This window comes from Polychytrium aggregatum, assembly GCF_025602895.1.
Source record: "Polychytrium aggregatum strain JEL109 chromosome Unknown BJ171scaffold_38, whole genome shotgun sequence".
NCBI classification, from domain to species: domain Eukaryota; kingdom Fungi; phylum Chytridiomycota; class Chytridiomycetes; order Polychytriales; genus Polychytrium; species Polychytrium aggregatum.
In genome coordinates this window covers 221,098-247,436 of record NW_026516240.1, presented here as the reverse complement: position 1 = coordinate 247,436, position 26,339 = coordinate 221,098, and the positions used below count along the sequence as shown (strand labels likewise).

The 26,339-nt window shown below is 57.4% G+C and overlaps 8 protein-coding genes across 8 annotated transcripts; 5 read left to right on the top strand and 3 right to left on the bottom strand.

Annotated features, from left to right (window-relative positions):
- The first annotated feature begins 73 nt into the window (after positions 1–73).
- On the top strand, positions 74–4,189 carry BJ171DRAFT_201796 (uncharacterized protein). Its single transcript, XM_053106276.1, has 6 exons — positions 74–136; positions 320–1,658; positions 1,854–1,956; positions 2,113–3,610; positions 3,724–3,954; positions 4,175–4,189. Exons 2-5 carry the CDS (start codon positions 332–334, stop codon positions 3,814–3,816), a joined length of 3,021 nt encoding a protein of 1,006 aa, XP_052963708.1. The 5' UTR covers positions 74–136; positions 320–331; the 3' UTR covers positions 3,817–3,954; positions 4,175–4,189.
- Positions 4,190–4,570: 381 nt separating this feature from the next.
- BJ171DRAFT_201771 (uncharacterized protein) lies at positions 4,571–5,919 on the bottom strand. Its single transcript, XM_053106275.1, has 2 exons — positions 5,524–5,919; positions 4,571–5,388 (listed from the first exon to the last, which is right to left on the bottom strand). Exons 1-2 carry the CDS (start codon positions 5,636–5,638, stop codon positions 4,616–4,618), a joined length of 888 nt encoding a protein of 295 aa, XP_052963707.1. The 5' UTR covers positions 5,639–5,919; the 3' UTR covers positions 4,571–4,615.
- A 282-nt stretch (positions 5,920–6,201) lies between these two features.
- On the bottom strand, positions 6,202–7,946 carry BJ171DRAFT_559262 (YjeF N-terminal domain-containing protein; the record flags this gene model as incomplete). Its single annotated transcript, XM_053113201.1, has 8 exons — positions 6,202–6,389; positions 6,608–6,674; positions 6,777–6,826; positions 7,008–7,104; positions 7,274–7,383; positions 7,531–7,618; positions 7,749–7,826; positions 7,935–7,946. 8 exons carry the CDS (start codon positions 7,944–7,946, stop codon positions 6,202–6,204), a joined length of 690 nt encoding a protein of 229 aa, XP_052963706.1.
- A 934-nt stretch (positions 7,947–8,880) lies between these two features.
- BJ171DRAFT_517612 (uncharacterized protein) lies at positions 8,881–12,657 on the top strand. The gene is made up of 11 exons (XM_053112159.1): positions 8,881–9,237; positions 9,506–9,596; positions 9,699–9,896; positions 10,039–10,073; positions 10,187–10,419; positions 10,582–10,953; positions 11,092–11,178; positions 11,281–11,287; positions 11,370–11,541; positions 11,727–11,910; positions 12,101–12,657. The coding sequence occupies exons 1-11, from the start codon at positions 8,957–8,959 to the stop codon at positions 12,406–12,408; spliced, it is 1,968 nt and encodes a 655-aa protein (XP_052963705.1). The 5' UTR covers positions 8,881–8,956; the 3' UTR covers positions 12,409–12,657.
- A 322-nt stretch (positions 12,658–12,979) lies between these two features.
- Positions 12,980–15,532, top strand: BJ171DRAFT_445283 (guanine nucleotide-binding protein alpha-1 subunit). Its single transcript, XM_053108165.1, has 7 exons — positions 12,980–13,054; positions 13,263–13,516; positions 13,864–14,048; positions 14,211–14,380; positions 14,643–14,908; positions 15,020–15,166; positions 15,272–15,532. Exons 2-7 carry the CDS (start codon positions 13,366–13,368, stop codon positions 15,454–15,456), a joined length of 1,104 nt encoding a protein of 367 aa, XP_052963704.1. The 5' UTR covers positions 12,980–13,054; positions 13,263–13,365; the 3' UTR covers positions 15,457–15,532.
- Positions 15,533–16,109: 577 nt separating this feature from the next.
- BJ171DRAFT_462181 (G-protein alpha subunit) lies at positions 16,110–18,740 on the top strand (the record flags this gene model as incomplete). The annotated part of the gene is made up of 7 exons (XM_053108504.1): positions 16,110–16,282; positions 16,433–16,670; positions 16,979–17,163; positions 17,366–17,535; positions 17,782–18,047; positions 18,164–18,310; positions 18,556–18,740. The coding sequence occupies exons 2-7, from the start codon at positions 16,541–16,543 to the stop codon at positions 18,738–18,740; spliced, it is 1,083 nt and encodes a 360-aa protein (XP_052963703.1). The 5' UTR covers positions 16,110–16,282; positions 16,433–16,540.
- Positions 18,741–19,693: 953 nt separating this feature from the next.
- On the top strand, positions 19,694–21,992 carry BJ171DRAFT_601634 (guanine nucleotide binding protein, alpha subunit; the record flags this gene model as incomplete). Its single annotated transcript, XM_053115101.1, has 7 exons — positions 19,694–19,823; positions 19,938–20,119; positions 20,240–20,427; positions 20,561–20,826; positions 21,016–21,168; positions 21,395–21,576; positions 21,800–21,992. The coding sequence occupies 7 exons, from the start codon at positions 19,694–19,696 to the stop codon at positions 21,806–21,808; spliced, it is 1,110 nt and encodes a 369-aa protein (XP_052963702.1). The 3' UTR covers positions 21,809–21,992.
- Positions 21,993–22,164: 172 nt separating this feature from the next.
- Positions 22,165–24,663, bottom strand: BJ171DRAFT_517607 (ankyrin repeat-containing domain protein). Its single transcript, XM_053112158.1, has one exon. It carries the CDS (start codon positions 24,580–24,582, stop codon positions 22,627–22,629), a length of 1,956 nt encoding a protein of 651 aa, XP_052963701.1. The 5' UTR covers positions 24,583–24,663; the 3' UTR covers positions 22,165–22,626.
- Between the last annotated feature and the right edge of the window lie 1,676 nt (positions 24,664–26,339).

Here is a 26,339-nt window from a genome sequence, read left to right as displayed (position 1 = left end):
CGCAGCACGGCTGCGCAATGCAAAGGCCGTTTTGCTTTGGGATTTCGCCGCCTTCGCTTCGCTTCGTCCTGCTCTTCATCACCCCCGACACCCGCACCCCTGCTCGCTGTCTCCGTCTGCACACCGTCTCCTGCAGGTCCGCATCCGCTCGTCTCCGACCCGCATGTCGGCCCGCCAGCCATCGCCGCCCAGGGCCCTGTCCCCTCGTGCTGCTCTCGCCTGCTGTGTCGATCGCTCCTCCGTCTGTTGTCGCTCTCCGCCATCCTCACGTCTGCACGCTCTCCCTCCTCCCGCAACGCTTCCTCGGTCGATGTCGCAGGCTTTGCTCGCCATGGATACGCCCAAAGCCGAGCCGCCGCATTCCGCGCCCCTTCCTGTCGCCGTCGTCTCCATTCCTGGACGGAAGCACTGCCATCTCAAGACCCGCTTCAACCAGATCGTCGTCAACGAGGACGCACATGACACCTTCCGCTTCACGATCCGGCTGCCGTCTGCCATTACGCCTGGCTCGCTGCGCAGAATCACCGATTTCTCGGCCTGCGCAAACCCACGGGTCCTCTCGCCAGCATGCCACCATGTCTCGGTCTTCTACATTGCGGACGGACATGGAGAGTCCTATGCCGTGCCCCAGACCCGCCTGTCCGCCTCGCAGTGGAGCGGAAGCAAAGCCGAGCAATTCATGCGCGTCCTCAAGCCTGTTGTTCGCCAGGTTCTGGAGGAGATCTTTGACGACGCCATTGATTGCTGGAAACGAGGCGAGCTGGAGCTCTGGCGCTCGGAACCGTCCGCGACAGCAACTGCAACTGCAACTGCAACTGCAACTGCAACTGCAACTGCAACTGCAACTGCAACTGCAATTCACTCTCATGTGGTTGATCCTTTGTCTGCCAAGGACTCATCTGCGTCAGCTGCCATGTCATCGCCCCACCCAGAACCAAGAACTCTTGCCGATCCGTCCTCCGACCGCGTGGACTCTGTGACGTCGCTCCTCGCTTTCTTCCAGACCACTCGCCCCGAGCCTTCATCTCCAAGACCAAGATCCTTCGAGGGCGTGAAGGACCCCGAGGAGGAATTGCTAGAGCTGCAACAGCTGGAGCAAAAGGATCGCAGGGTCGGTGCGGCGCCTGTCAATCACCCATCAAGTTTGGACGCCAGCGTGCCCAGCACCTCGGACGGCAATGTGCTATCGGTGGCCTCGTCGCTCCACAGGCTGTACGGACACATCACCCGGCTCCTCAAACATCTGCAGGTCCGCATCGACGATAATCTCCTGCAGGCACATCCCAATCTGTCCCGCGACAACGGCGCAACGCTGAGCCTCGGCATCGTTCTGCATTCCACGGTGTGGTTCTGCAACGTTGGCGATTCGTCCATGATGCTCTTTGACCGTATCTCGGGCGAGCCGCTCAAGGTCTGGAGGCGTGGGAATGGCTTGGACGACGTGTGCCACACGGCTTCCTATGAAGACTCGCTCGAAGGATATCCCAGCTCCCTGCCGGAGGGGCAAAGCCTCAAGTCGGTCTCGCGCGACTACGAAAAGATCAAGGACAACTGCAGAGCCTCGCGCCGCGGCGACAGGATCTACTACACCGTTTCCAGTGCCCTGAGCGACTACGGGTTGTGCATGACCAATTCTCTGGGAAACCACAACCACAAAGGTGGGCAGCAAGCGACCGGGCATGACGCTGCTACGTGGGATTGGATCACCCGCGACGACACGATCGCTCGTCCGTCTTCGTTGCTGCCCTGCTTTCTTGCTCTTGCCCCGAGGCGTGCACCGCTGCCACCCCGACATTCATTTGCTCCACGTACTGATCCTGCTTTGGTCCACTCCTTGCTCTTGCCCGCACCAGCTCGGCTCTTCAATCGCACGACTGTGTACTGCTTCGATATCCCGGCACTCGTCCGACAGACAGAGTCAGGATGTCTCGCTGCGGTACTTGTTACCGATGGAGTGTAAGTGCATTGCAGTCGCAGCGACGTCGTGGGCACTCCGGCGAGCGCTGTCGTGCAGATCCAACCCGCCTTGCCTGATCGGCCGATGGAAACATACTCTGTTGTTGCGCCAGACTGCCTTTGTATTGACACCATCGATAATCCTTGCTTTCGCAGGAAGGACGTCATGAGTTCGGCCGAGATCGGCAAAGCCTTTGTCTCGACCGATGCGGCCATCGCCAATCTGACTCACTTCAGGCACTTGGGTTCCGAGGAAAGCAAGACCGTGGAACTCGGCGACCTGATCGATCTCGCTGCCCAGAGGACAAGCAACGACGCTTTGGTTCGTCTGGATCGCCACCACATGATTGCCAAGGACGACCTGATTGAGATTTGCATGAAGGAAGACGACCAGCGATCCGTGGATCCCTTCTTGACTGTCGATTCGAGCCCAGACAGCAAAAGCAACAACGACATTGCCAAGGGGCTTGTCGGGACGCCCTCGGATGCGCTGGCCCCTCTCGAACAGATTGCCGCTGCCATCACCAACCTGGGCATCGTGCGCAGAAGCAACGACGATTGCACCACCATGGTCGTCGACTTGGGCTTCTTTGCATCCAGCCAGACCCGAGCCGCACCCGTTTCTCCCCACGAGCAGCACTATCACAGCAGCCTCTCTGGCCCCTGTGTCGTCGGCTGGAATGATGGTGTCGAACGGCCCCCAGCGAGCCCAAGCGACTGTTCGTCTCGTTCGCCGATCTCGACAAAGCCTGCTGCATGGAATGTCTTTGGATTTGACGACTCGCCGAGTCCAGCCAGCTCGGCTGGCGCCAGTGAGACCTCACTTGTTGCCAGCGAGGAGGAGCCTATCATCAGCATGCTGCCAGCGGACAGCACCCAACTTGAATCCGACCCGCCATCGCTATCGCCGCCGCTATCGTCACAAACAGACCCCGCAGAGCGCAGCCACGGCATCGAGTCCAGTGCCAGAACCCTCTCGGTGGCCACCAGCATTCTGGAGACTCCAAATGTCCCAGGCTCGCCCGACTTTTGGCCGGATCAAGATGCCGAGGTGTCTGAGGTCTCCGAGCATCAACCACCATCCAGCTCCCACGCGCGGTCAAGGGCACCGCCCGCGTTCGAGTTTTATCCTGGAACCATCTTTCGCAGCGTCTCGCACCTCTCGACCACAGCGACGACAGCGACATCGCCGGCAATCTCCCATTGCGCAACGACGCCGCGAATCGACACAGATATGGAGTTCTATGACTCACTCAGCGACGAAGACTCGGTGTCTCTGTTTGCGGATGGCGTAGAGTGCTGCGATACTTTGTCTCTCGGGCCGATCTCGAGACATGAAGGTCTCGACATCCAATTGCCTGTCGGTCTCTTCCCTGAACGCACTGCCGCCTCCCAAGCAAAGTCGCCCGCCACGCTCTCTGTCCTTCACCTCGAAATAGCACCATTCGGGCTTCTGCCGTCCAAGCTTGCGTGTGTTGCTGTTGCAGCATCACCGCCGACTGGCAGCGGAGAAATCGCTGCCGAGTCGGCTTCATCTCTTGACGGTCGGATACGACGGAAACGTAGCTGGGACCCTGAGCCGCCGCTGCAGTTGTATCCCGGAGTGGGATTCGACTGGGGGCTTGATTTGAGCCGGGTATCAAAGCGTCCCAAGGTGAGTGCCGCAACGGGCAGCTCGACAAGCGGCGCTTCTTTGACCCCTGCTGCGCCTGAGATCGAGCCATCTGTCGTGCTTTTAACTCACACTGCACCCCGTGGCTTTTCCAGAGCGCCTCGGACGACCTGCCGTTGAATGTGAGCAGCAGCATTCGGCCAAAAGACTCCCCTGGCTCAGATACCAAGAGACCAAGGCTGAAATGAGCTCGGCCAAGCAAGTCTTTGCACAGAAACCAAGTGAATCGAATGTTCCCAGCCAAGCGTGGCCAGCCTGCTCGCTCTCTGTCGCAGTACTTTTCCAAGAGGCATATCCACCACCGTTGCTGTCGATACCACAACATTGTATGCGCTGGTTCTCCTTCATTTCCTTTGTTTCTCTTTTTGGGTGTGGTTGCGACATCCCTCTGATCCCTCTGATCCCTCGCTCGACTTGCTTGTATCCGTCGCAGCTGCTGGCCACGGCTCCAAATCCTGCCTCGCTATTTATATTCATCATCATCATCACTGTTGGGCTGGTTGGGAAGTGTCTCGTTAATGATGCGAATGCTGTATTTCATGCAAGTTTGAATCGATGAAGCCCGCTGAAGATCGTCTCCCGGCCCTGATCTTGTGTTGACATTCGAGAGCCGAGAGGCATCCCATATCCGACCGGGTGCTGTCTCGACTGTCCGTGCATGTTTCGTACGTTCCAGAAAGAAACAGGATACCCTCGATTTTGATCATTGATCAAATGTTTTGTTATCCAGTACCACCGCGCGCTGGCCATGACCATTCGCCAGTGCGCCAAGAGCACCATTCACCGCTGGCACTCCGAGACCAGTGTGCAGGTCGATTGTGGAGACCGGAGAACGACCGGTGTCTTCACTCAGAAGCTGCCAAAGTGATCTGTTCTATTTCTTATGGCTCCGCTTGACGCAAGCTCATCACATACTACGCTGGCATATGGGATCGTGAGGGTGTCCCGTTTGCTCATGTGTGAAGTGTACGTGTCGTCGTGATATGCCTAGTGGCGGCCATGTGCCAACGGAGAGGATACAGACGCTGATCCTGATCCTGATGCCGATCCCGATCCCGACGAGACATGCTCCTCGGACTGCTCAATCTCGGCGATGGTCCTCATCTCGATAGAGCCGTCGTCATGCACGACGTTCCCGGCCGCCACGATCCGCTGTGGGATCAGTGGGTGATAGTCCGACAGAGACACCTGCGACCCACCAAGAGACTGCGGGGCGGCCCTGCCTTTGTGCTTCAGCATGAGCTTGCCGAACCGGAACTGGGCATATTCGAGCGACCGATCGAGCATCTGGGCAAACGGCGGATCGGATGGACGGAGACTGTCGCTGGAGGAGGCCGAGGGAGTCTCGATCGAGACAACAGAGGCGGGCTCGCTGTCCAGTATCGCCAGCGCCAGGTCTTGGATCTGGATGCGTGTGGGGTCGTTGGGAAGCCAAACGACAGTGACCCGATGATGCTCGATGTTGCGGGCGTGGCCGGTCTTGAGAGTGCTGAGGTCCGGCTCACCATAGAGCCAGCGCTGCTCGCCTCGGGCCTCCTCGCGCTGGTTCAGAAAGTTGGACAGGAACAGCAGCGCGACGGCGAGAAAGGCCATGATGGTGCTGATGAGGAATCCCTGGGTCGCCTGGATGAAGGTCGTCATGGGATTCACAAGCTCCAGGATCCGCGTCGACAGCAGCAGATAGACGGTCGTGAGAGAGACGACCCCCATCACCAGGAATGGGATGGTTCTCATCGCCATGGACGAGTCTGTCGTTGTGGCTGGATGGAGGGTGGGTCGAGAGAGTTGGGGGCCGGGTAAACAAAGGGAACAGCGAGCTAATGAATCGGCATTGACCGGCATGAATCGGCATGAACCGACATGAATCGGCATGAAAGTGATGCCGGTACACGCACCATAGTGTATTCGGCCGACCGTATTGGATGATACGTGCGTTAGAGTGACCGGAGGTACTTGCACATTCCCTGGCACCGAGCCGGACATGCAGGCAGGACTTGAGTCTGAAGACATGTGAGGTTTACGCGCATTCAAAGTTACGGCCACGGATGATGCAAATCCGGTCTGGGCTGGAGAAATCCAGAGCGCTGCCGGACTGATGTTGCGCTTGGCTCAAGGCAACGACATCGCTGGGTGGACTCTCGCTTCCAGACCAGGCTCGAAGAGCATGGCGGTCTGTGTCGGTTTTGGCGGGAGAAGGGCGGGTTCGAGAAGCTGCCACCAACCCGGCATAGCAACCCAGCTGACCGCCCCTTCCCGGATCCGATTGCCTCAGTCAGGTTGATGTCGCCATGACCTGCCTGTTGCTGCCATAGCCCATTTGATGCATTTGCGCACGGGCGCAGTACTGCTGCATACTCCGTCTCCACAAACGAGGTGCCACATGTCATGGTCTCCATGGGGCTGAGGCTGCACAAGTGCAGGCGTGAATCCCATTGTCTCCGCTAGCGGCGCATGGAGGGCAGCATGTGAGATGCATTATTTGTGTCGGCCTCGTCGCTGCATGGAATGACATGTACGGCGATGATGTCGCTTGCACATCGGAAACGGGGCGTAGTGCTTGGCCGAAAAAGTGCCTAGAGCTTCACGGACTGCTCGCTCCCGTTGTATCGGGGCAGGTTCAGCTCGTACTGGTTGGCCATAGATGGGGGGATGAATCGGCCACCGAGATAGTGGTGTTTGCCTTTGAAGTGACGAGCGCAGAGCTTTGGTGCCGTGAGCGAAATCAGCAGCTCGGGCTCCAGACCGTCCCCGCCGATGTTGCCTTGGATGTACAGTCGGGTCCGGCGGCAGGTTTCGTCGATAGTGTACAATCAAGAGGAAAGAGGCAGCCTGGGTTATGATGCCGCCGCAGCAGATTGGCACAGACGTGGGAATTCGCTCGGCACCTGGGCTCGAGTTCGGCAGAGTATGACGGCGCTCGGCGGTACTCCTGGGGAAGCAGTCTCTGCAGTACCAGCCGCCCATGCTGCGACCACGTACCATTCTCGACATCCCAGCCAGAGGGAATGTCAATCGAGGCCACGGGGAGCGAGGCAGACTTGATGGTCTAAAGGAAAGGTGGAACCATGGAGTCGCTGGCAATTCAGCAGCTCATTCTCTCTTGGATAACAGCAGCCCGTTTCCCGCGACTGCAGGACTATCTTCGTACCCTGATGATCGATGCAAACGGCTCGCGAATCTCTCCGGAGAAGCTGAATCCTGGTTGCGCCCCGGGTCCATGTATCAAGGAACCAAAGTAGATTCATCCAAGACAGGTTGGAATGATCAGCATGCAGATAACATCGGCTGCTTGCATCCGTTCGGTCGGTCGTCTACTTGTTCGTTCATCTGATAGCCCCAGACAACGGTGGCAGAAGCCGGCAAGCAGCAATGGTCTTACCGAAGATGCCATCCACCAGCAGGTCGTGCTGCCTGATCTCGGTTGGAAAGTCATCGACAAAAGGGATATCCAGATTCCGACACTGGGTAACCAAGTTCTGAATCGCATGCCCCCGACTCGTCAACGGAGCGATCCGATCGGACAATTGTTGGACTGCAGCTCCATCCACCAACCATGCTGCATGGCCGCGGCGATCGACAGTGGGTATCCCCGTCAATCAGCAGCCGTTCATATCCATGCCAGGCTATGGCTCCAGTAATATCTACCATGAAGAGCGGCTTCTGTGGCTGCTTTGGATAGTAGATCGATGGTCGGTACCCGAAGTGACGCAAGTGCCGGGCTGCAACGAGGCCATCACCGCCGTTATTTCCCGGGCCTGCCGAGGAATACATATGCACATGTGTCAGAGGCGATGGTGATGGCTTGTGATGCATCAGGACGATTGGGGGCCGTCGTTTCGATCTTCAGTCTTGGTGTTTTCGGCCGAGACTTGCCGCATCGGCGATGCTGCATGCAAACCCACCGGCGACGACCAGCACCCGCCGATGGGTCTGAATATCGTAAACTTTGTGGATAGCCTCGGCAACGCTGAGGCCCGCAAGTTCCATGAGCTGTCGACAACCATGGCCGACCAGATGCCGAGCTGTGTCAGAGTCTGCCGAGGAGCATGTCGGGGCCATGTGCTTTTCGTGACCATGTGCTTTTCGAGTCCAGAAGCCACCGGAATGCTGGTCGACTCACCTGGTCGATGGAGAACCCGCCGAGGGCCGGGTTCATCAGGTCCAAATCAATCTGCTGAGCGATTTTCTGGGAAAGAAGCTGGATCGATTGCAACGAGATTTCAGCCCGGTCGTATTGGGCCACGAGCCCCGAGCTTGCGCATCAGCAGCAGAGCGAGCGATGCGTCCATCCCGCACGACTGCATACCTTGATCGACATCCTTGTTGGGGTGAGATTGAGTCCAAGAGGCGAGGAGATGGCACCCTTCCGGCGCTGGCTCCTGTAAAGCAGCCCCGCCCTCGGCAACGCCAGACACCGCCGCCAGCCCAGATAGACCCGGAGTCGCCTCTTCCCCCATTTCAACATCACAGGGACTATATTCATCAGGTGAGATGCTGCAGTGGCAGTAGCATGCAAAAACAGACGATGGGCAGGAGAGAAATGTCTGTTTCGGCGATGGATCCGACCGTGTATCCAGGCTGGCGGATGTGGGAATGCCATGGACCACTGTCCGGGCTCAGGGTGCCCCGGCCTTCGATACACCGACTGGGCCAGCATGTTCGATTCGGTATCAGAGGTCGTGCGCATATGCTAAAGATGGTTGCGGCCGACGTCAGACCGTCGCAGCCGCCTTTCCCAGGCTGCCGTCCGGCCACTCATCCCGCATGTGGTTTCAAGTGACTGGCAATCCGACTGAGGCGCTCGACAGCTCGGGATTGAGCGCTTTGGGTATTCTTTGAGGCCGAGGACAGAGCCAGGGTGCTGTTCTTGGCCGACAAGAGCGAGCCGAGGTAGTCCCGTTCAAAGAGGTCGTCGCCGAATCCGCCGTGGGATGGAGGCTGGGTGCGCGTGGAGGTTGAGTGGGAGGCTTGGCCGTTCTCTCGGAAGGCCCGTTCGTAGGCCGCGGGCAGGCTTGCAAAGAGCGACTTGGTGTTGAGCATGAGTGCGACCGATGGGACGATGCGGCGATACGGGCGATGCAGCCAAGCAAGTCGCCAGCCGGGGCTGCTGTGGTTTTGTCGCAGAGGCAGAGGCAGAGGCAGCGCTGGTGTTTGTTGCATGTGCTTTCGCATCGACGCCGTGGTTCGCCGAGAGCGCCTTCCCTTCTCGCCGAGAACAGGCCCAGCCACACCCCCTGGCTTGAGCCCATGTCGATTTGCGCAGGGTCTTCACCGCATCTGGCCCTCAGGACGCTGCTCACACCGCATCGAACCAAGAGCACCGGCGAGATGAGAGAGACGGGCCGTGCCAAGGCCTTCAGCGCCAAACAGAAGAAGAAGCAGCTGCAGGAGAAGCGTCTGCGCAAGTCACAACCCGAAACCCACCACGTTGCCGACGAGCACCACTCAGGAGCCAGCGACCCGGACGACACAGCGCCGTTTGCTGTGTCCCGACATCGGCCACCGGGCTCAGCGCAGAACCGACGTGTGCGCTCGGGCTCGGACGCTGCTGGCGATGCTGGCGGTACTGGCGATGCTGATCGTATGCGCAAGCCCAGATCGAAGAGCAGGTCTGTAGACGAGGACTGTGGATGCGAGGATCCCAGAACTAGCCGCTTGGTCTGGCTTCGATCCTCGAGCGAGTATCGCGAGCGATGATGCTCCATGAAGACAGATGAGGATGTAGAGTGAATTCATTCGCTGAAACGATTGCCCGACACGCACAACAACGCCCGCACCCATGCGTTCTTGGCTCGGCCTCGATCAAATCGCTCGGAAACGGCGGCATCGCTCTCGGCGGCGTCATGCGCTCGTGTCTCGAATGCGACCGGGCACCAGAGGGCTCGAATCCAAGTTCGTGCGGATGCCGCATGAGGCCATGGAAGCCCTGAAGCAGCAGGCACAGCAGCCATTCCATCGCCTGGACGAGGTCAGCCACAGCTCGTTGGCTCGGGGGGAGGAGGATTCTATGGCAGGCCGTGTTTCGTCAAATCACCATCGCAAACTGATGGACTCCTCTATTTCTGTATAGACTGGCTTGGAAGTCGACTACGATAGCTTCTATCCCGAGAGTGCGATAATACCCCTTCCGAAGCGGCCGGCCTGGAGCTACGACGACAGCAAAGAAGTCCTCGAGGAGCGCGAGCAGTCGTACTTTCAGTCGTGGATCGAAAGCGTCCACACCGAGTTCCAGGGGGATCATCTGAGCTACTTTGAGCAGAATCTCGAGGTTACTGTCATCCCATGTCTGTGCAAGCTTCGATGTGCTGGTTTCATTCCCATCAGTGCTGTGCCTGAGAATTGTGGCCAAGGACGACCTTGGGGCTATACGATGTTTGCGGTGCTCACCCGAGACAGCTTGGATTCTGCAGGTCTGGCGGCAACTCTGGAGGGTTTGCGAGATTTCGTAAGGATCCACGCATTGATCGAAAGCAGAGATAATGCCTTGTCGTAGTGTTACGGCAACGGCACCCGAGCGTACTGAGCGAATATCCTTCCTAACCGATCGTGGTCCACCAGAGACATCATCCTGGTCGTCGTCGACTCGCGCAATCCCGTTCTGCATTTCCCGCCAGCGCTACACGAATACATATGCAAGGATCTGGGCAAAGATGTTGTTCTGGTCTTCAACAAAGTGGACCTGGTTCCCCGCCGAACTCTCCTCGAATGGCAAAAGTATTTCGAGGGACGCTTTCCGGGACTCAAGACGGCCTGTTTCAGCATGTATCCCAAAGAATCGTTTGCTCAACGAGGTAAGCCTTCACAGAGAGCGCAGTGAACAGCAACCAACGCCGCAGCTTCACACTGCCGAACTGGATCGGTGCTGGCCGCATGGGTCCGATCACGGAATCTCGGTTAGTGGGGCTGTCGTGTACGTCGCCAACCCGATCGCACTCTATCCGCGGCTTCACCAGGAAAGAGGGTGCGGTTCAAGCGCTATGCTCGAGCCTATGGCACTGTCGATATCCTCAACGCCTGCAAGTCCACTCCTTTGACCAAGGAGGGCACGCTTGTGGAATGGGATTCGCTGATCGAGGAGCAGCTCTATCGGGTTCGCAAGTATGAAGCGTATCAGGCATCCAAAGCCGCAACGCGGGAGAAGCAGGATGGGTTCCTGGGTCGCTCTAGAAGGCGACAGCGCCTTGGCAACGAAAAGCTCGAGTACGACGGATATCGTCGTGGGCCGCACGGTCGCGACAGCGACGATGATGAGGTGTCCGCCGGCTACAAGCGCCAAGGACACAGTGGTGTCGAGCAGGACGATGCCAGCAGCGCAGATTCTTCAGGTGTGTTTTGCTGCATCTGAATTACTGGGAAGCAATCACAGGCTCGCGCCGCGAGCGGTTGTGTGCCGTGTCTAGTCTGCGAGGAAACTGTCGTAAGATTCATTGGCCAAAGCCTCTGACACCAAGCGAATGCGATAGTCGATGACGATGATGATGAGCCGCTCCAAGGAGAGTTGGAAAGTGATCCGGCTGCTCGAAGCGACGTGGTAACCATCGGAATGCTAGGTATGTACCGACGCCCGGTCCTTCTGTTTTCTGAGATGGGATATGTTCACCAAGGCGAGGTTTACATGGGTGTGTGGTAACACCGCTGCCTCGTCCATCTAGGTCATCCGTGAGTATTATGCCGACTGCTCAAACCACAGCCCAACGCAACCAAAGCATGGGCTGATCGAGATGCGTCCTTTCTGTGATAGCAACGTAGGCAAGTCGTCACTGATCAACAGTTTGATGGGCAAGAAGGTAGTTTCGACATCCAAGACCCCGGGCCACACCAAGCATTTCCAAACGATTCATCTGGCTCCACGCGTCCGGCTTTGCGACTGTCCCGGGCTGGTGTTTCCATCACTCATCCCGCCTCAGCTCCAGGTTCGCATCAGTCCTGTCCTCGCAGCCCCCACAGTGCCTGCTATCAGGGCTGCAGTAGATGTCTCGCTCGATGCATGTGCACCATCCGTCAGCGCACCGCTTCTCGGCGACCGCAGCGATGCTGACGATCTGCGGTGTTTTCTGGCGCACACGATCATCGCTTGTCGCGGCGCACGGCTTGACAGATCCTCTCTGGCATGTACAAGATTGCCCAAGTACAAGAGCCATATTCAGTCGTTCAGTATCTGGCTGAGCGTATACCCCTGGAGACGATTCTGGGCGTATCCTTCATCGACGACAATGACAACAAAGTGGATTCAGAGGAGGATCGTGGTCCGCGAGAGTGGAGTGCATGGAAAATATGCGAAGGTAAGCCGGCCGCGCGATGGGTGCCATGCTCGGGGGTTTGTTGTGTTTATTGTGTTTGGTAGAAACCGCCAGCTGAGGTGCACCTGGCCAGGAGTACCTGCTCCGTCAGATCTTTGGCACTGTACGTGATCATTGTGATGCGCATGCACAGTATTGCTGCTGATCGAAGCATCTGTCGACTCAACTCCAGCATTTGCAATCCAGCGCGGCTTCCTGACCGCTCGTGCTGCTCGCCCGGATGTTTATCGCGCAGCCAACCTCATTCTGAGAATGGCTTGCGAGGGCAAGATTCCGTGGGCCTACAGGCCAGCTGGCTACTTTTCTCTTCAAACTCGAGACGAGGAAGAACCTATGGGTGGCCGGGAGATCCCGGTGGATGATCAACCAGAGAGCCCCTTTGATGATGAGGCCGAGTCTCTGGGGAATGCCGAGAGTGAGTCGCACCGGTACGATGTGCTCGATGAGGTATATGTCAACGACATGTCTGGAGCGAACTAGGGCAGTGTCCCTCAGTCCTTTGCATCAACCGCGGCCTTCAGCACAACGATCTGCTGCCCGCAGCACCACTGCGGCCATGCGACTGTATCTGGTCTCAGTTGGTGGTTGCAGGGGCACGGCTTTGAATACACCCGGCCGATGTCCTGAGGCGATGATGGGGCTGCTCCGAGTACCGGGCGAGCCTGTCTCGGTGGGCTCGATGCGTATCCCTTCCCTTGCTTCCAGGACACATTCCCAGAGGCAAATCACAATGCCAATCTCAGTGGAGACACCGTTGGGCCATGATGGGATAGATGTGTATTCGCGACTCTGGAAGCGACAGCCCTGATTCGAAGAGGGTGTCCCGTTTCGCTTTGGGTACGCTGTATACTCTTGAGCGATTGCCACAGGCAGCTTCAGCCACAACATCCTGATCTGCGATTCGGGAACGAGTGGGCTGTTGATGCGCATGTACGTGCCCGCTCAACAGACAAACAAGCCACCGACTGACAACAGCTGGGGCGGCTGTTGTCGTCCTGCGCAACTTGAAATCACAGCCACCCCGCTCTTGTCCACAGACTGTACTTGCGGGGCAGTAGCACAGTGCTGATCGGCGGCAACAAACATTCAACCGGCCAATCAGGTGCTCGTGGGAACATTCTCTTGTGTACGCTTTGTTGGAGTCGTTTCGAGCAAAGCCGGCAAGATTGTCAGGCCAGTGCGTCGCTGAAAAGTGGACATCATCCACGAGAACCGCTGGGAAGGCGGCTGCTGCTTGGGACGCCCTTGGCTGTTTGCGTCGTCTGCCTGCACTCTTGGACGGCATCGTTCCGGTCAAATAACCAACCACATCGTCACTCGGCACCGTCGGGCAGCCATCTGAATTGTGCCGCAGTTCCCACAGTCGTCCATCACCTCTGAGAGCATCAATCGACTCCTTAAACCCTCCTTCGAGCAGCGATACCCCTTGTCTTCACGATGGCGCTGAACTGCTTCGCTCCAAATGTCGATCCTGAGATCCGTGAAGCGAACCGAGTCGCACGGAGGGCCAGCAACCAAATCGATGCCGATCTGCGGAAAGAAGCCGAGGAGCAGATGAAGCTGCCTATGGTCAAGCTGCTCCTCCTTGGTACGGCGTATTTGCATATTCCTGTCGGTGACCGTCGGGGTCTCGGCTTTTCCTGCTTGCGCCTGGCCATCCTTGCGCTTGACCATCCTTGCGCGAGCGCTTGGCGTGGTGCGCTTTCGTCTGTTTCCTTGTAAACCCACAAGACATCCAGCACAGAATTATCTGCATCAGATGCCGGCTGCCTGCTTCACGCTTTTCAGCACGGCTGCGTACCATTCGATGATGTGCCCTGGGCGATCAAAGCCTTTAGCTCACTCTCGACCGGCATTGGCGGCGTGCTTGCCGAAGCAACCGACTGACGCTGTTTGGCTTGTTTGTTACTCCACTGGGATGTCCCCGCCAAACAGGAGCGGGCGAGTCCGGCAAATCCACCATTCTCAAGCAGTTCAAGATCATCCACGGCGAGGGATTTTCCGATAGTGATGTTGCTCTCTTCAAAGCCGCCATCCTGGGAAACACAGTCGGATCGATGAAGATCCTGATTACCGAAATGGAGCGGCTAGAAATCCCATTCGGCTATGCTGATGCCAAGGTATTTCTCAGTTTAACGCATCACTGCGACCCAGTTGCTCATTCGACACAGCGTCGGGATAACTATGGCCGCTGTACATGATAGACGCGACCGTTTCTGATGCCCCCGCTTGCCTTGGTTAACATCCGTTTCTTGTTGTTCCAAACCAAACGGGGTGCAAAGTCCCATGTCAGCGTCATAAAGGAGGCGCCATACGTATACTCGACCTCAGCCGGTCAGGAAATGATCTCTCAAGAAATATCGACAGCACTCAAGTATCTCTGGAGCGACTCTGGCGTCCAGGCATGCTATGCACGACGCAACGAATATCAAATCATCGACTCGTGCCAGTAGTACGTGCTCATCTGAATCTGCAAGGGATGCTCGGTGCTGGTGCAGTATGGGGGGGGGAACTTGGCAGCCGCCAAACTCAGCTGATGATCACCTCGAACGAGGCTCGCCTGGTGCGCGGTATCGCAAACATCTCGACAACGACACAGTGCGATACACCTCGGTCCCCCAGCGATGCCGCTCGTGTTCCCAATCTGCAGTGTGGTTGCGTGATTCCGCCGACTCGCTCAACCTCCTGCGCCTTCATTTTTGTCTCAAATTCAGCTTTATGGAGAGTATCGATCGAGTCTGTGACACCGCGTTCAAGCCGACTCCCGACGATATCCTGCGTGCCCGAATCATGACCACCACCGTCACGGAAAACAAATTCAACATCGGGGGCATTCAGTATCGGATATATGATGTCGGCGGACAGAGGAACCAGCGAAAAAAATGGATTCCCTATTTTGACGATGCCCGTGCCATCATATACATGGCGGCCGTGGGTTCCTACGACCAAGTCATCTCCGAGGACCGAGAAACCAACCGAAGTAAGTTTCGCCCAACCATGAATGGATGCCGATAGATAGGCCGGTACGGGCAAAACAGCCGGACGGTCGCACGATGCGTATCGTTATTGACGGAGCACACCGACATTGCAGTGGTGGAAGCCATTCAGCTCTTCCAGAACCTGTGCGACCAAGCATTGCTTTCCAATACGTCCTTCATTATTTTCCTGAACAAAATCGACTTGCTGCAAGAAAAGATAAAGCGCCTTCCTCTGAAAAACTACTTCCCGGACTACCAAGGTAGACGATGCAGACGGGCGCAACTGCGTACCGCACGTTGGCTCTGTACGGGCAATGCAGAGCGCTAACCCCTGACACGGCTGGCGGATGTACGTTGGCATTCAGGCATAGATAACTGGGAGGAAGTCCTTGTGTACTTTGGCGGGAAGTTGAAGGCCTGCAACACCTCACCGACTCGCAAGGTCTACGTTTACTCGACACTGGCAACCGATACCAAGCAGGTCACCACCGTCATCAAGACCGTCACCAAAATCGTCGCAAATCTCAACCTGGCGCAGAACGGCCTCTGATTCAGAAATCGTGCAGTACCAGTGTAGTCGGGTAACAATCGGGCAGAGGCATCTATGCAATCGTCGCAAACCAGCCATGACCACTCCTCCTTCTGGCTCATCTGCTCGCCTCTTTCCTGCCTGGGCTGCTTTGCTTGGCGGACACACCGCGACCAAGTTGCGGATTGCAGTCAAAGCAATAAAGAAGGGGGCGCCCAGTTTTTCGATCAACCGGCGGTCTTCACTCGGAGGCTGCCAGAGTGATCTGTTCTATTTCTTATGGCTCCGCTTGACGCAAGCCATCACATACTACGCCGACAAATGGGTTGTGTGTACAGTGTAGATCGACACCCCGATTGCACCAAGGAGTCCGCACACATACGGAAAGTCTGCGAATGGTGCACTGAAACAGAGTATCTTTCACAGCAATGCACAAAATGCTTTGCAACAACGCAGAGATCGGGGGATCAATGGACAGACGCTTGTCGATATGGAGGACCAGTTCCATTTCAACCCATTTTGGGCATGTTTTGCATGCTGGTCTTGGCTGATTCTTGTTGGTCAGATATGGTCATCACTGGCCGGTGCTCGGGCCGTTGTAGTGTAGGGTGAGTGCCCGCGGCTTGATTCGACAGGCGAGGAGCTTCGGATGACCAAAGCACCAGAGCCGCTCCGACAGCATCTGGAGATATGTGCGCTGCTGCCAGGCGATTGAATCATCACGCTGCGGCTGCCGGCGAATGCAATCGAACGATAACCTGTTCGGCTCACGGCGGCCATTTGTTCCCTATCGCACGGACCAAGTGCGTCTTCGTTCATTCGACTTGGGTCTGTGCTCAGCGACGAGGTGAGTTGAGTGGAGCGCACTCTCGGCCCGGAAGCTGCCTGAGAGTGGGCTGCAGAATATCGGCATCCCACGCCCTGGCTATCCCGTCGCCTCTGAGCCTCTAGATGGTCCACCTTAACTGCAACAACCCTGCCCTCGCGATCCACCCAGGGTCCCGATATTCGAGCAGCAACTGGCGGAGAGCTCGTTCCGGCAAGACAGTCCGGCTTCAGCACAACAAACAGGACGAAGAAAGCATCGCCTGCCTGAGACCACATCATGTCGTGCTGTCCAAAGGAGTCGCCTGAGGACATTGATCAGAGGCGCAAGAGCATCAAAATCGACGAGGATATCAAACGACATGCAACAGAGTCAAGAAAACACGCTGGCGTCAAACTGCTACTATTAGGTATGATGCGTGATGTGCATTAAGCACGAGAATCTCGGACTCTTTGCGTAGACACCCTAAAACCGGCATCCGGGGCAGCAATCGAGTTGGTAATGCGCATCTGGGCGGTCGGTCGAAGGAAACCGGCAGAGATCTGCGCTGTGGGCCGAGGAAAATGTGCCGTTCTTCTGCCTCGGATATCGACGCCATATCACAGCAAGCATCTGTGCTGGCGATATGGCCTCTGGCACGAAGGCTCATTGGCGATCCAAGAGCCTCATTAAGGAATCCGATACTCAGCTTCTCGCTCATGCCTCTCGGTGCCACAGGAGCGGGCGAGTCTGGAAAATCCACCATCCTGAAGCAATTCAAGCTGATTCATGGCGGAGGATTCACAAATATCGAGATTGAGCGATATCGCGACGCCATCTTTGGCAACATTGTCGGGGCCATGAAGATTCTGATCACGGAGATGGAGCGAATGGAGATTTCGATGGAGATGGCGAATGCAGAGGTGGGTCAAACTCGGATTGAAGGGGCACTGTAGGTTTGCCATCTGCGCGGATCCATTCAAAGTTGCCCGGCTCCTATCAACGGGGACTTTGCGATAATGGGTCTGATGTCCCTGGTGCCAAGGGACTATGAACCGCTTTGAGCCACCCGTGTATTGGGACGTCGCTAACAGTGCGAGGAACCATTTCGCGGAACTGCCGCAGGCATGCATACGAACAATCCAAGAGGCCCCATACTGGTTCAAGACAGAGGCGGGGAAAGAGGAGTTTTCCAAGGACCTTGTCGAGTCGATGAAATCGCTGTGGGCCGACCCCGGCACACAAAAATGCATGGAGCGAGCGAACGAGTTCCAAATGCTCGACTCGATTATATAGTTAAGAACGTTCCGGCGATAGCATTCCGGCTACGCCATTCTTGCACCGGCGGGCACGATCTCAGCGCAGCGTATGGTAGTCGAAAGAGAGGCGGCGGATGGGGTGGGAGAGGGGAAGGCTGTCTCTGGATTCCGACTCACGAATATCCATCTGGTATCGAGTCTGTCTTTGCGCTGGAGGAGCACAAGCTCACTTGGTTAGGCAACTCTGGCCGGATGGTGCTAACCAAGTTGTTGCTGTTGCAGTTTCATGAGCAACATTGACCGAATCGCAACCCCGGGCTACATCCCAACAAACGACGATGCGCTGCGCGCTCGCATCATGACGACTACAATCACCGAAAACCGGTTTGACATTATGGGCCTCGAGTACCGGATCTACGATGTCGGCGGGCAGCGCAGCCAGCGGAAAAAGTGGTTCAGCTTCTTTGACGACTGCATAGCCGTGATATTCCTGGCCGCGGTGGGTTCCTATGACCAGCTGTGCTCGGAGGACAACGAAACCAATCGCAGTGAGTATCCGGCGCCTGCAAATCCACGCTCAGAAACAGAGCAGTGTAGCTTGAGTCGGGAAACGTTGGATCGGAAGGGATGGTACTTACGCGCTCTTTCTGCCTCTCGGTCGCAGTGGTTGAGGCCCTGACGCTGTTCGATGCCATATGCAATAATCCGCTCTTGAGCACAACCGCGATGATCATCTTCATGAACAAAATCGATCTACTGAAAGAAAAGCTGGAATCCAAGCCGCTGGGAAACTACTTTTCCGACTATACAGGTAGGCACCTTAGGCGCGCTGGCCGAGAGAGAACCAAAGAAGATGAGCTCGAACCGGATCACGGCGCGGACCGATTCTTGATGGGATCGAGGACAAACTCCTGATCACCCGAGCACGCAGCCACCCGAATCGCAAGTCATGTCGAATGACCCTGGTCAAAAGTATCATGCGCACACGGCAACCGAACCAACCACATGCTCGGCGGTGCGACACAAGCAGGATACTAACAAAACCCAACCTCGCAGGACCCGACGAAATAACCAGCGCGCTGTCGTATTTCGGAACCAAGTTTGCCGAGGTCAACCGGTACCCGGACAAAAAACTCTATATCTACAGCACACAGGCGACGGACACGAGCCAAGTGGCGACAGTCTTTGTTACCGTGAGAACGATCATAACCAAGCTCAATCTGCAGAAGAGTGGTCTCTGAACGTGACCGGGAGAACGGCACACAGGCCTGTCTGGGCTGCCTGTTGTTGGAAATGTACATATAGATCAATATATCATAGCAACTTCCCTCTGACTATATCGGCTCCTTCCTTTCTTCCTGCCTGCCGGATGGTCCGATTGCGGGGCAGTCATCATCGGAAGGTGAGGAGGGGTTCAAGTAAACATTACGGCGATTCAGGCATCCCACCCAGACACAACAAAGGAGGGCATAGAGGCGGATTCGAGTAGATGTGCCTGAATAATCATACGAATGGCAAGTCCCCTCCTTTCCATCGATCCTGTGTTGGCGCCCGGAAAGCCGCTGTACTCAAACTGCATCCCCCGCCCACCCGATTGTGGACACAGTCCCTTGGAACATTCAGCCGCTGCATCCGACCCAATCAGCCCAACTCTCGTCCAGCTTCAGCTCGATGGCATCTCCGCTGGTCTGAGCGGAACAAGCAACGCAGCCAACGATCTCGTTGCCTTTGCTTGCACCCTTGTACTTTTCGCTCTCAGAGTTGGCGAGACGATAACCGAGCACCGGCGTCAGCTTACCTGCCAGTGAGTCGCTGTCGTCCCCGCAATCGAACCCTCTGTAGTAGTCCGAACAGGGCTACTACGCTCGTCGGCCTTTGCTCGGCCCGGAATCGGCTTAGAGTCGCTATCCGTGTCGCATCGCATTGCACTGCGTTCTATCCTCCGTTCGCTCACCCCGCAGAACTCTCAGGTGCCCATCGACAGAGGTGTGCGCACCACTGTCTGCGAGAAAAGCATCGTCGGCTTACGAGCCAGAAACAGCGTTCGGCACTTCATCGACTGCATCAACTTCATCGACTGCATCGACCGCATCGGCTGCATCGGCCCCGTCAACCGTGTCGGCCGCATCATTCGTATCGCCCCCCCCTTCCCATCCACTCGCATATTCGCTCGCTCCAAGCCTGCCAAAGCCCAATGCGGTCTTGCTTCTCTATCGACGGCTGTCCCGCCGACAAGGAGTCCATTTACCGGAGCAAGTCGATCGATGTGCAAATCAAACAGGACGCCAAAGCCAAGGCCAACGCAATCAAGCTCCTGCTTCTTGGTAACCTAGTGATCAAAGGCGCGGGAGGAAGCATATGAGCGGAGGCGGAGCCGCATCGATAGCCAACTGGGATGTACTCACTGGGCCGCTGCGGCGCACCGATGCCCACGGTAGGATCGGGCGAATCGGGCAAGTCGACCATTCTGAAGCAGTTCAGACTCGTGTACGGAGAGGGGTTTACGGCCGACGAGCTCAAGTTCTACAAGATAGCGGTGGTGAAGAATGTCGTCACTTGCGTCACTACCCTGTGGACACAAGCCCAGGCCCGTAACATTCACGTTACGGACTCGACGCAGGTATGTCTGCGGCAACAACGATGCTCGGCGACGGTGCACAGCGGCAGTGCCTCGGCGGCTATCCGTTGAATCGGGAAGCCGGAGTATCTGCTGCCGCTGACCCGACTCGTGGACTCTCAGGAATGGGCCAGCATCATCAATGATCTCCCAACGACCCTCGGACTCACATCGGTATCGAACGGCGAGATCCCGCGGCGGCAGATCCCGGCCAACATCATCCAGTTTCTTGTTGGCTTCTGGAAGAATCCCGGGATACAGGCCTGCTTTGGCCAGTCGACAGAGTTCTACCTGCCGGACTGCTGCGAACAGTACGTGGTGCATCGACAGAGCGATGGCGATGGCCATCGAGGCTGTGGATGAGGCAGGAGGAGGATGAACGGGCCGCTGGCTCTAACGACCCTTTGTTGATGCACTACAACGCCGTATCAATGCCGCCACCAGCTTCCTGAAGAACATAGCCAGCATATGCCACATCGACTACAATCCGTCGGAGCAAGACGTCCTGCAGGCCCGCATCATGACCACCACCATCACCCAGCATACCTTCATGATCAACAAAGTGCCATACCAGATCATCGACGTCGGCGGACAGCGGAGCGAGCGGCGCAAATGGTTCCACTACTTTGACGACGTCCGAGCGATCCTCTTCGTGGCTGCTGTGGGATCGTACGATCAGAACATCATCGAAGATGGGCAGACAAATCGAAGTGAGTGCATGCCGATTGAAGAGACTTGCGTGGAGGGAGCAGAAAGACGAACGGGTGCAAGCAAGCGGCTGCAAATCGGGGATATGGAAATGAACCACTGCTGTACGGATACCCCTTCGATCCACTTGTGTCGATACCTGGTGGTGGTGTGGCCACGGCATGGTGCTGACCCCCGTCGGTGCTCCTCAGTGGTCGAGGCTCTGACGGTCTTTGAGCAAGTGGCCAACCACCCGTCGCTCGAGAGCACAGCCATACTACTCTTTATGAACAAGATCGACCTGTTCAACGCCAAGCTCGCCGACCCAAACAAGTCGTTCAAGAAGTACTTTCCTGATTACACAGGTGGGCGGTAGAGGCTCGAGAGCGTCGCCGAGGAGCTATCTCCGCGGCGCACTGCATTGCCGATGTGGATAAGGGTTCGTTGCCGGGGACCTCTCCACTCCATGCTCATCTCTTTCGATTTCGACCTGTCACTACCGAACGGCACGATGTGGATCTGCCCAACGCCGCGCCACCAACAACGCCATCGCTCTGTCGGGTGTCATCCGCCAACATTCTGCCCACGCAGGACCAAACCGACCCAAGCCTATTGGACAGTACTTTACCGAGCGATTCAAGAACGCCAGCAAGAACCCGGAACGAAAGCTCTACTTTTACTTTACCCAGGCGACGGACACGCACCAGATCCGAACGATCCTGAAGTTGGTCGGCAGCATTACGATGGAGCTGAATCTCCAATACGGTGGACTGGTACGCTCACCTCCTCCTCCCCCCCCTCTTTCCGCCTGTTGAGAGGCATCACATCTTGTTCGTTGCCTGGTCTTGGCGCTGCTCTGTCTCGTTTTCGTGACGCTCAATATCTGAACCGACTACCACTCCCCCGTCATTCTCCCCGTCGCTCCCACCGACTGCGATCGCACATGGGCCGTGAAACTGATGCTACCATGTTTCCGCCATGATTTGGTATATGCAGGTTCTGTAGCCAGGAGCCTGCTTGTTCTGTCGGCCAACGGCCGTGTGCTCTGGACACTTGGGTGCCTCTGGTGATGGCGGAACTGCTCAAGATACTTGGCGAGCCTGGGTCTGCGTAGGCCCTATGGGTGTTCAGGTTTCGGTGGACTGTTCGACTCGCATCATTTTCTCATCCGCCATCGATCACGGTCACTGTCACCACCATCTTGTTGTGTTTGTTTCTTCAACACGAATGCGCATATTTGCAGTGTGGAGTAGCCAGCGTCCCCTTCCCTACCCGCACATGATCCACATGTCGGGCTCAGTCAGTCGGTCAGCCATTCAGTCAGTCAGTCAGTCAGTCAGTCAGTCGGTCAGTCAGTCAGTCAGTCAGTCAGTGTCAGTGTAATGGTTGCTATCCTGTCTATTCGTGCAGAATCTGCGTCTATACAACCGAACGGGGGTTGTGTGTATGGATAAGAGGCGGGCGACGAGAGAGAGAGGGAGTGTGTGTGAAACGAAGACGAAGAGCTGGAAAGGGTGAGTTGGCAAGAGAAAGTCGAGTGACATCAAGTCCACGGACAGACAGTTGGATGGAGAAGGATCGAGCCGACAGGCGTATGAGATGACGAGCTGGGCTCGCAGACAGAACGCAGAAGCGCAGAAGCAAAGAGAGTCGTGAAATGGCGACAGCGAAACTCCCCCCTAAGACCAAGACCAAGACCAAGACCAAAATCAAACCAAAACCAGTACCAAAAGCACATGCGCACGCACGCACACTCAGAAACAGGCAGCTAGTTATCCTCGCAGCCGTCCGAGTTCTGGATGGCGCTGGCTTGGGGACTCGGCTCACTTCCACAATTTGGTCTGCTGCGACTTGGCCTTCAGCAAGAGTCTGAGGACACCCGCGTGTCCGTTCTCGGTCGCCTTCTTGATGGCATAGCCGCCGTTTGCCTGGACCTTGGCACCGAGCTTGATCAGATCGCCGACAACATCGGCGTAGCCGTTCTCGGAGGCATACATGAGCGCATACTCGCCCTTGGCATGGACGTTGGCCCCGCGACTGACCAGCAGCTTGAAGATGTCGTAGTGGCCGTTGCGGGCGGCCCAGCGCACGGCGTAGTGCTCCTGGCCGGCAAGATCGGCCCCCATGCCCAGGAGCCGCTGAGTGGCCTCGATGTAGCCGTAGCGGGCACTGGCGCGGAAGGCCGAGTTGATGTCCAGGAGCTTCAGCTCGCTAGCGGTGGTGATGAGGGTCAGGACCGTCTTGCTTGAATGGCCGGCGGACCAAATCGACTGCAGCGCATTTTCGACGCTGGCGCCCCTCTGCAGCAGCAGCTTGATGACGGGCGTGTGCTTGTTCTCGCACGCCCAGCGCAGGGCATACTCGTTGGTGTCGTGGATGTCGGCGCCCTGGTCCAGCAGCAGCGTGGTCGCCTCCAGATGGCCGTGCTCGGCAGCCATATGGAGAGCGTGACCGCCGTGGGCAGCGACATCGGCACCCTTGCCGACGAGATACTGGATCAGTTCGGCCGAGCCCTTTTCGGCGGCGAGATCGAGGGCGGCGCCGTCGGAGCCATTGACGTCGGCGCCCTTCTGCAACAGGACATCCAGGGTGGGCGTGCTGGGGGTCTCGGCCCCGATGGCAGACAGGAAAGCCTCGTTGATGTCTGCCTTTCGACACAGCAAGATGTCGACCATGTCGAGGTTGCCGGCCTCGGCGGCCAGACGAAGCGGATCGTTCTTCTTGACATGGACGTCGGCGCCGTGATCGAGCAGCAGCGCCGCAAACTCGGGCAGGTTGTTCTTGGCGGCGAAGCGGAGCAGGAAGCCGTCGTTGGCATCGAGGCGCGGGGAGCTGTCGAGCTCGACGAGCGACTGGAAGTTGCGAATGGAGGCGGAAAGGAGCGTCGACTTGAGTGCGGCGTTGATGTCGGCGCTGCCCGGCTCGAGGAGGTATTTTGCGACCTCGGTGTGGCCACGGGCGACGGCGGCAATAAGGGCAGCTTCATCGAAAGCATGGACGTCGGCGCCCTTCTCGACCAGGAGCTTGACGATCTCGCTCTGGCCGCTCGAGGCGGCCATTGTGAGCGGCGACTCGAGCCGGTTGATGTTGACATAGGCGCCGGCATCGACCAGGCGGCGGACGACCTCGGTGTGGCCATTGTAGGCCGAGTCGGTCAGGGCATAGCCGTTGTCGGCGTTGGGGCTGCCGCCGGCCTCCAGCAGCAGCTCGACGATGGGCAGGTGGCCGTTGATGGCAGCCATGGCCAGGGACATGTCGTCTTCGTAGTGGATGTTGGCCTGATGGCGAATCAGCAACTGGACGCAATCCACATGGCCATGCTCGCACGCCAGAGTCAGGGGCGACGGGGCAAAGTCAGTCTGGCCGTCCGGCTGAGGGCCGCCAGGGGTCTCGACGAGGTTTGGGCTGAGGCCCGAGTCGAGAAAGCTCTCGAGGATTTGCAGTTTGCCGAGCTTGGCGGTCAGGTTCAGGGCAGCCTCTTGCTCGGGGCGGCGGAAGGGCTTGAGTGCCGGGGAGGCCTCGAGAGCCTGCAGGAGCATCTGGGCGAGGGCAAGGCTCGACTTGGAGACGGCCCAGGACAGCGGCGACCAGGACGAATCGGTGTTCTGGGCGAGTCTGGCTCGGAGCAGGCCATCGATTCGAGTAGCAAACAGGATCGAGGAAGCGCCGTGGTGGAACTGCTTGCAGGTGGCCCTGAGCCGGACGACGGCGGTAAGCGAGCTGCTGTGGGCAAGGACGGCTGCGAGAACGGGGTCAGGAAGGGTGACCAGGTCGACCATGGTGACGGTGGGTGGGATTGAAGGACGGGCGGCCGGGTCGGGGATGCGGGGACAGGCAAGAGCCCGAGGAGGACGATGAGGACCAAGAGGAAAGTGAAGGGACACGGCGCAGGACGGCAAAGGACACGATCGACGCCGTGCGACAGACAATGTCGGCCATGACGGTCAGTTGTCGTGTGGATGCGGTGATCGACTTGGCGATTGCAGCGAGCAGAGCAGGACAGGATCGATCAGGGCAGATCAGGATAGATGAGAGCAGGACAGAGGAGATCAGGGCATGGCGGACGACATCTGCCGATCCAGCCGTCGTGCTGTGTCCCGCGGGGACGGGACTCGGACTTCAGCAACCGTCGTCCCCAATGACCAGCATTGCCATCCGACGCAGAGCCCGCGGGGCCGGAGCGGCGACGAGACGGACGGCTCTTGCGGGCGTCGGGGAGGGGTTTTGCCCTGTCTGGTCTTGTCTCTTTCGCGGGGGGGGGGAGACGAGAACAAGACGGAGTTGGTGGTGAGAGAAACAGATCGTAATATCCGGGCGTGAGCATAGACTAGTATAATGTCAGGAGTATTCTCCAGTGTAATATCTGGAGTATTCTCCAGTGTAATATCTGGAGTATTCCCGGTGTAATGTCTGGAGTATTCTCCGGTGTAATGTCTGGAGTATTGGCTGGGTGTAATGCCTGGAGTATCTCTCTGCAAACTATCATGTAGACAGTTCCCAGGCCCGTGCGGATGCGGAGGCAAAAGTGTCCCTGACGACCCTGGTTGAGACTCTTGGCAGGTCCACAAGACAACTCGGCCAGTCGGCCAGATCCGCTCGCCCGTCTGCCCTCCTCCATCCTTTCTCCGTCCATCCGCCCATTGACCTCCCTCCCTCTCTCGGCGAGCCGTCTGGCGGGCCTTGGAGGAAAGAAACGGAAAAGAAACACCCTCAGCGGGCCACCCATCGGTCCCGTCAGGGCAGGGAGGGACCCCACCCCTCCGGCTCTCATTCCCCGCCCGACCGTCGCTCTTTTAGGCCATGCCCGTCCCTCGTCCGGCATCAATGCCGACCATCCGATTCATGCCCGAGTTGCATCCACAGCCACTGATTGACGATCAGGTCGGCAGCAGCACAGCAAGCAGAGAAGCAAGATAAGATCCCAAGCGAGACGGGCAAAGTTCGCACCAGCGTCACTCGGATCAACCCCCAGCAGTCAAGAACAAAAAAAAGTCACCAGCGATCATTGCTTCCACCCACCCTGGGGTAGTTTCAGGCACCATTGCTTCTGCAAGCCGAGTGATCCGATCAAGCGAGCAAGCAAGCGAGCGATCTAATTGCTCAGTACTTTTGGTGAGAGACTGGCGTCGCGCTTTGGCCAACATGGATTTGGGCGAGATTCTCCACATCAATACCGACAGAGTGCGGCTGGGGATGGCGACGATGGCTGCAAGGACCGAGGACGATCCAGGATATCGCTTTGCTGCTCGAGACACCTCGCTCCCTCCCATCTGTGTCGGTGCAATGCCAGCACAGGCGATGTTTGGAGTGTTTCGAGACGGAGATCAACAACCAGACCCTGACGGCTTCCCACGGCTGTGCGCGGCCATGATATCGGGTGGCATTCCGTCTTGCAACATGCAGCTCGGTCGCAGCGACATAAAGTCTGATGGTTTTGCACTTGGCCATGTCACTACTCGGCCATGTCGATACTCGGCCACGGCTCCGCTTGGTACTCACTCGATTCGTTTCTTGTCCTTCCCAGACTACAATCTCG

Excerpts from the sequence above, each read along its gene's own strand:
- BJ171DRAFT_201796 (XM_053106276.1), top strand. The coding sequence starts at position 332 with ATGGATACGCCCAAAGCCGAGCCGCCGCATTCCGCGCCCCTTCCTGTC. Across the intron at positions 1,659-1,853 it reads GGGAAACCACAACCACAAAG|CTCGGCTCTTCAATCGCACG; the intron begins GTGGGCAGCAAG and ends TGCCCGCACCAG. Across the intron at positions 1,957-2,112 it reads GTACTTGTTACCGATGGAGT|GAAGGACGTCATGAGTTCGG; the intron begins GTAAGTGCATTG and ends TTGCTTTCGCAG.
- BJ171DRAFT_517612 (XM_053112159.1), top strand. The coding sequence starts at position 8,957 with ATGAGAGAGACGGGCCGTGCCAAGGCCTTCAGCGCCAAACAGAAGAAG. Across the intron at positions 9,238-9,505 it reads AAGCCCAGATCGAAGAGCAG|AGGGCTCGAATCCAAGTTCG; the intron begins GTCTGTAGACGA and ends ACCGGGCACCAG. Across the intron at positions 11,911-12,100 it reads TGCATGGAAAATATGCGAAG|CATTTGCAATCCAGCGCGGC; the intron begins GTAAGCCGGCCG and ends ACTCAACTCCAG.
- BJ171DRAFT_445283 (XM_053108165.1), top strand. The coding sequence starts at position 13,366 with ATGGCGCTGAACTGCTTCGCTCCAAATGTCGATCCTGAGATCCGTGAA. Across the intron at positions 13,517-13,863 it reads GGTCAAGCTGCTCCTCCTTG|GAGCGGGCGAGTCCGGCAAA; the intron begins GTACGGCGTATT and ends CCCGCCAAACAG. Across the intron at positions 14,909-15,019 it reads GGACCGAGAAACCAACCGAA|TGGTGGAAGCCATTCAGCTC; the intron begins GTAAGTTTCGCC and ends CCGACATTGCAG.
- BJ171DRAFT_201771 (XM_053106275.1), bottom strand. The coding sequence starts at position 5,638 with ATGTCTTCAGACTCAAGTCCTGCCTGCATGTCCGGCTCGGTGCCAGGG. Across the intron at positions 5,389-5,523 it reads GGTCGGCCGAATACACTATG|CCACAACGACAGACTCGTCC; the intron begins GTGCGTGTACCG and ends CCCTCCATCCAG.
- BJ171DRAFT_517607 (XM_053112158.1), bottom strand. The coding sequence starts at position 24,582 with ATGGTCGACCTGGTCACCCTTCCTGACCCCGTTCTCGCAGCCGTCCTT.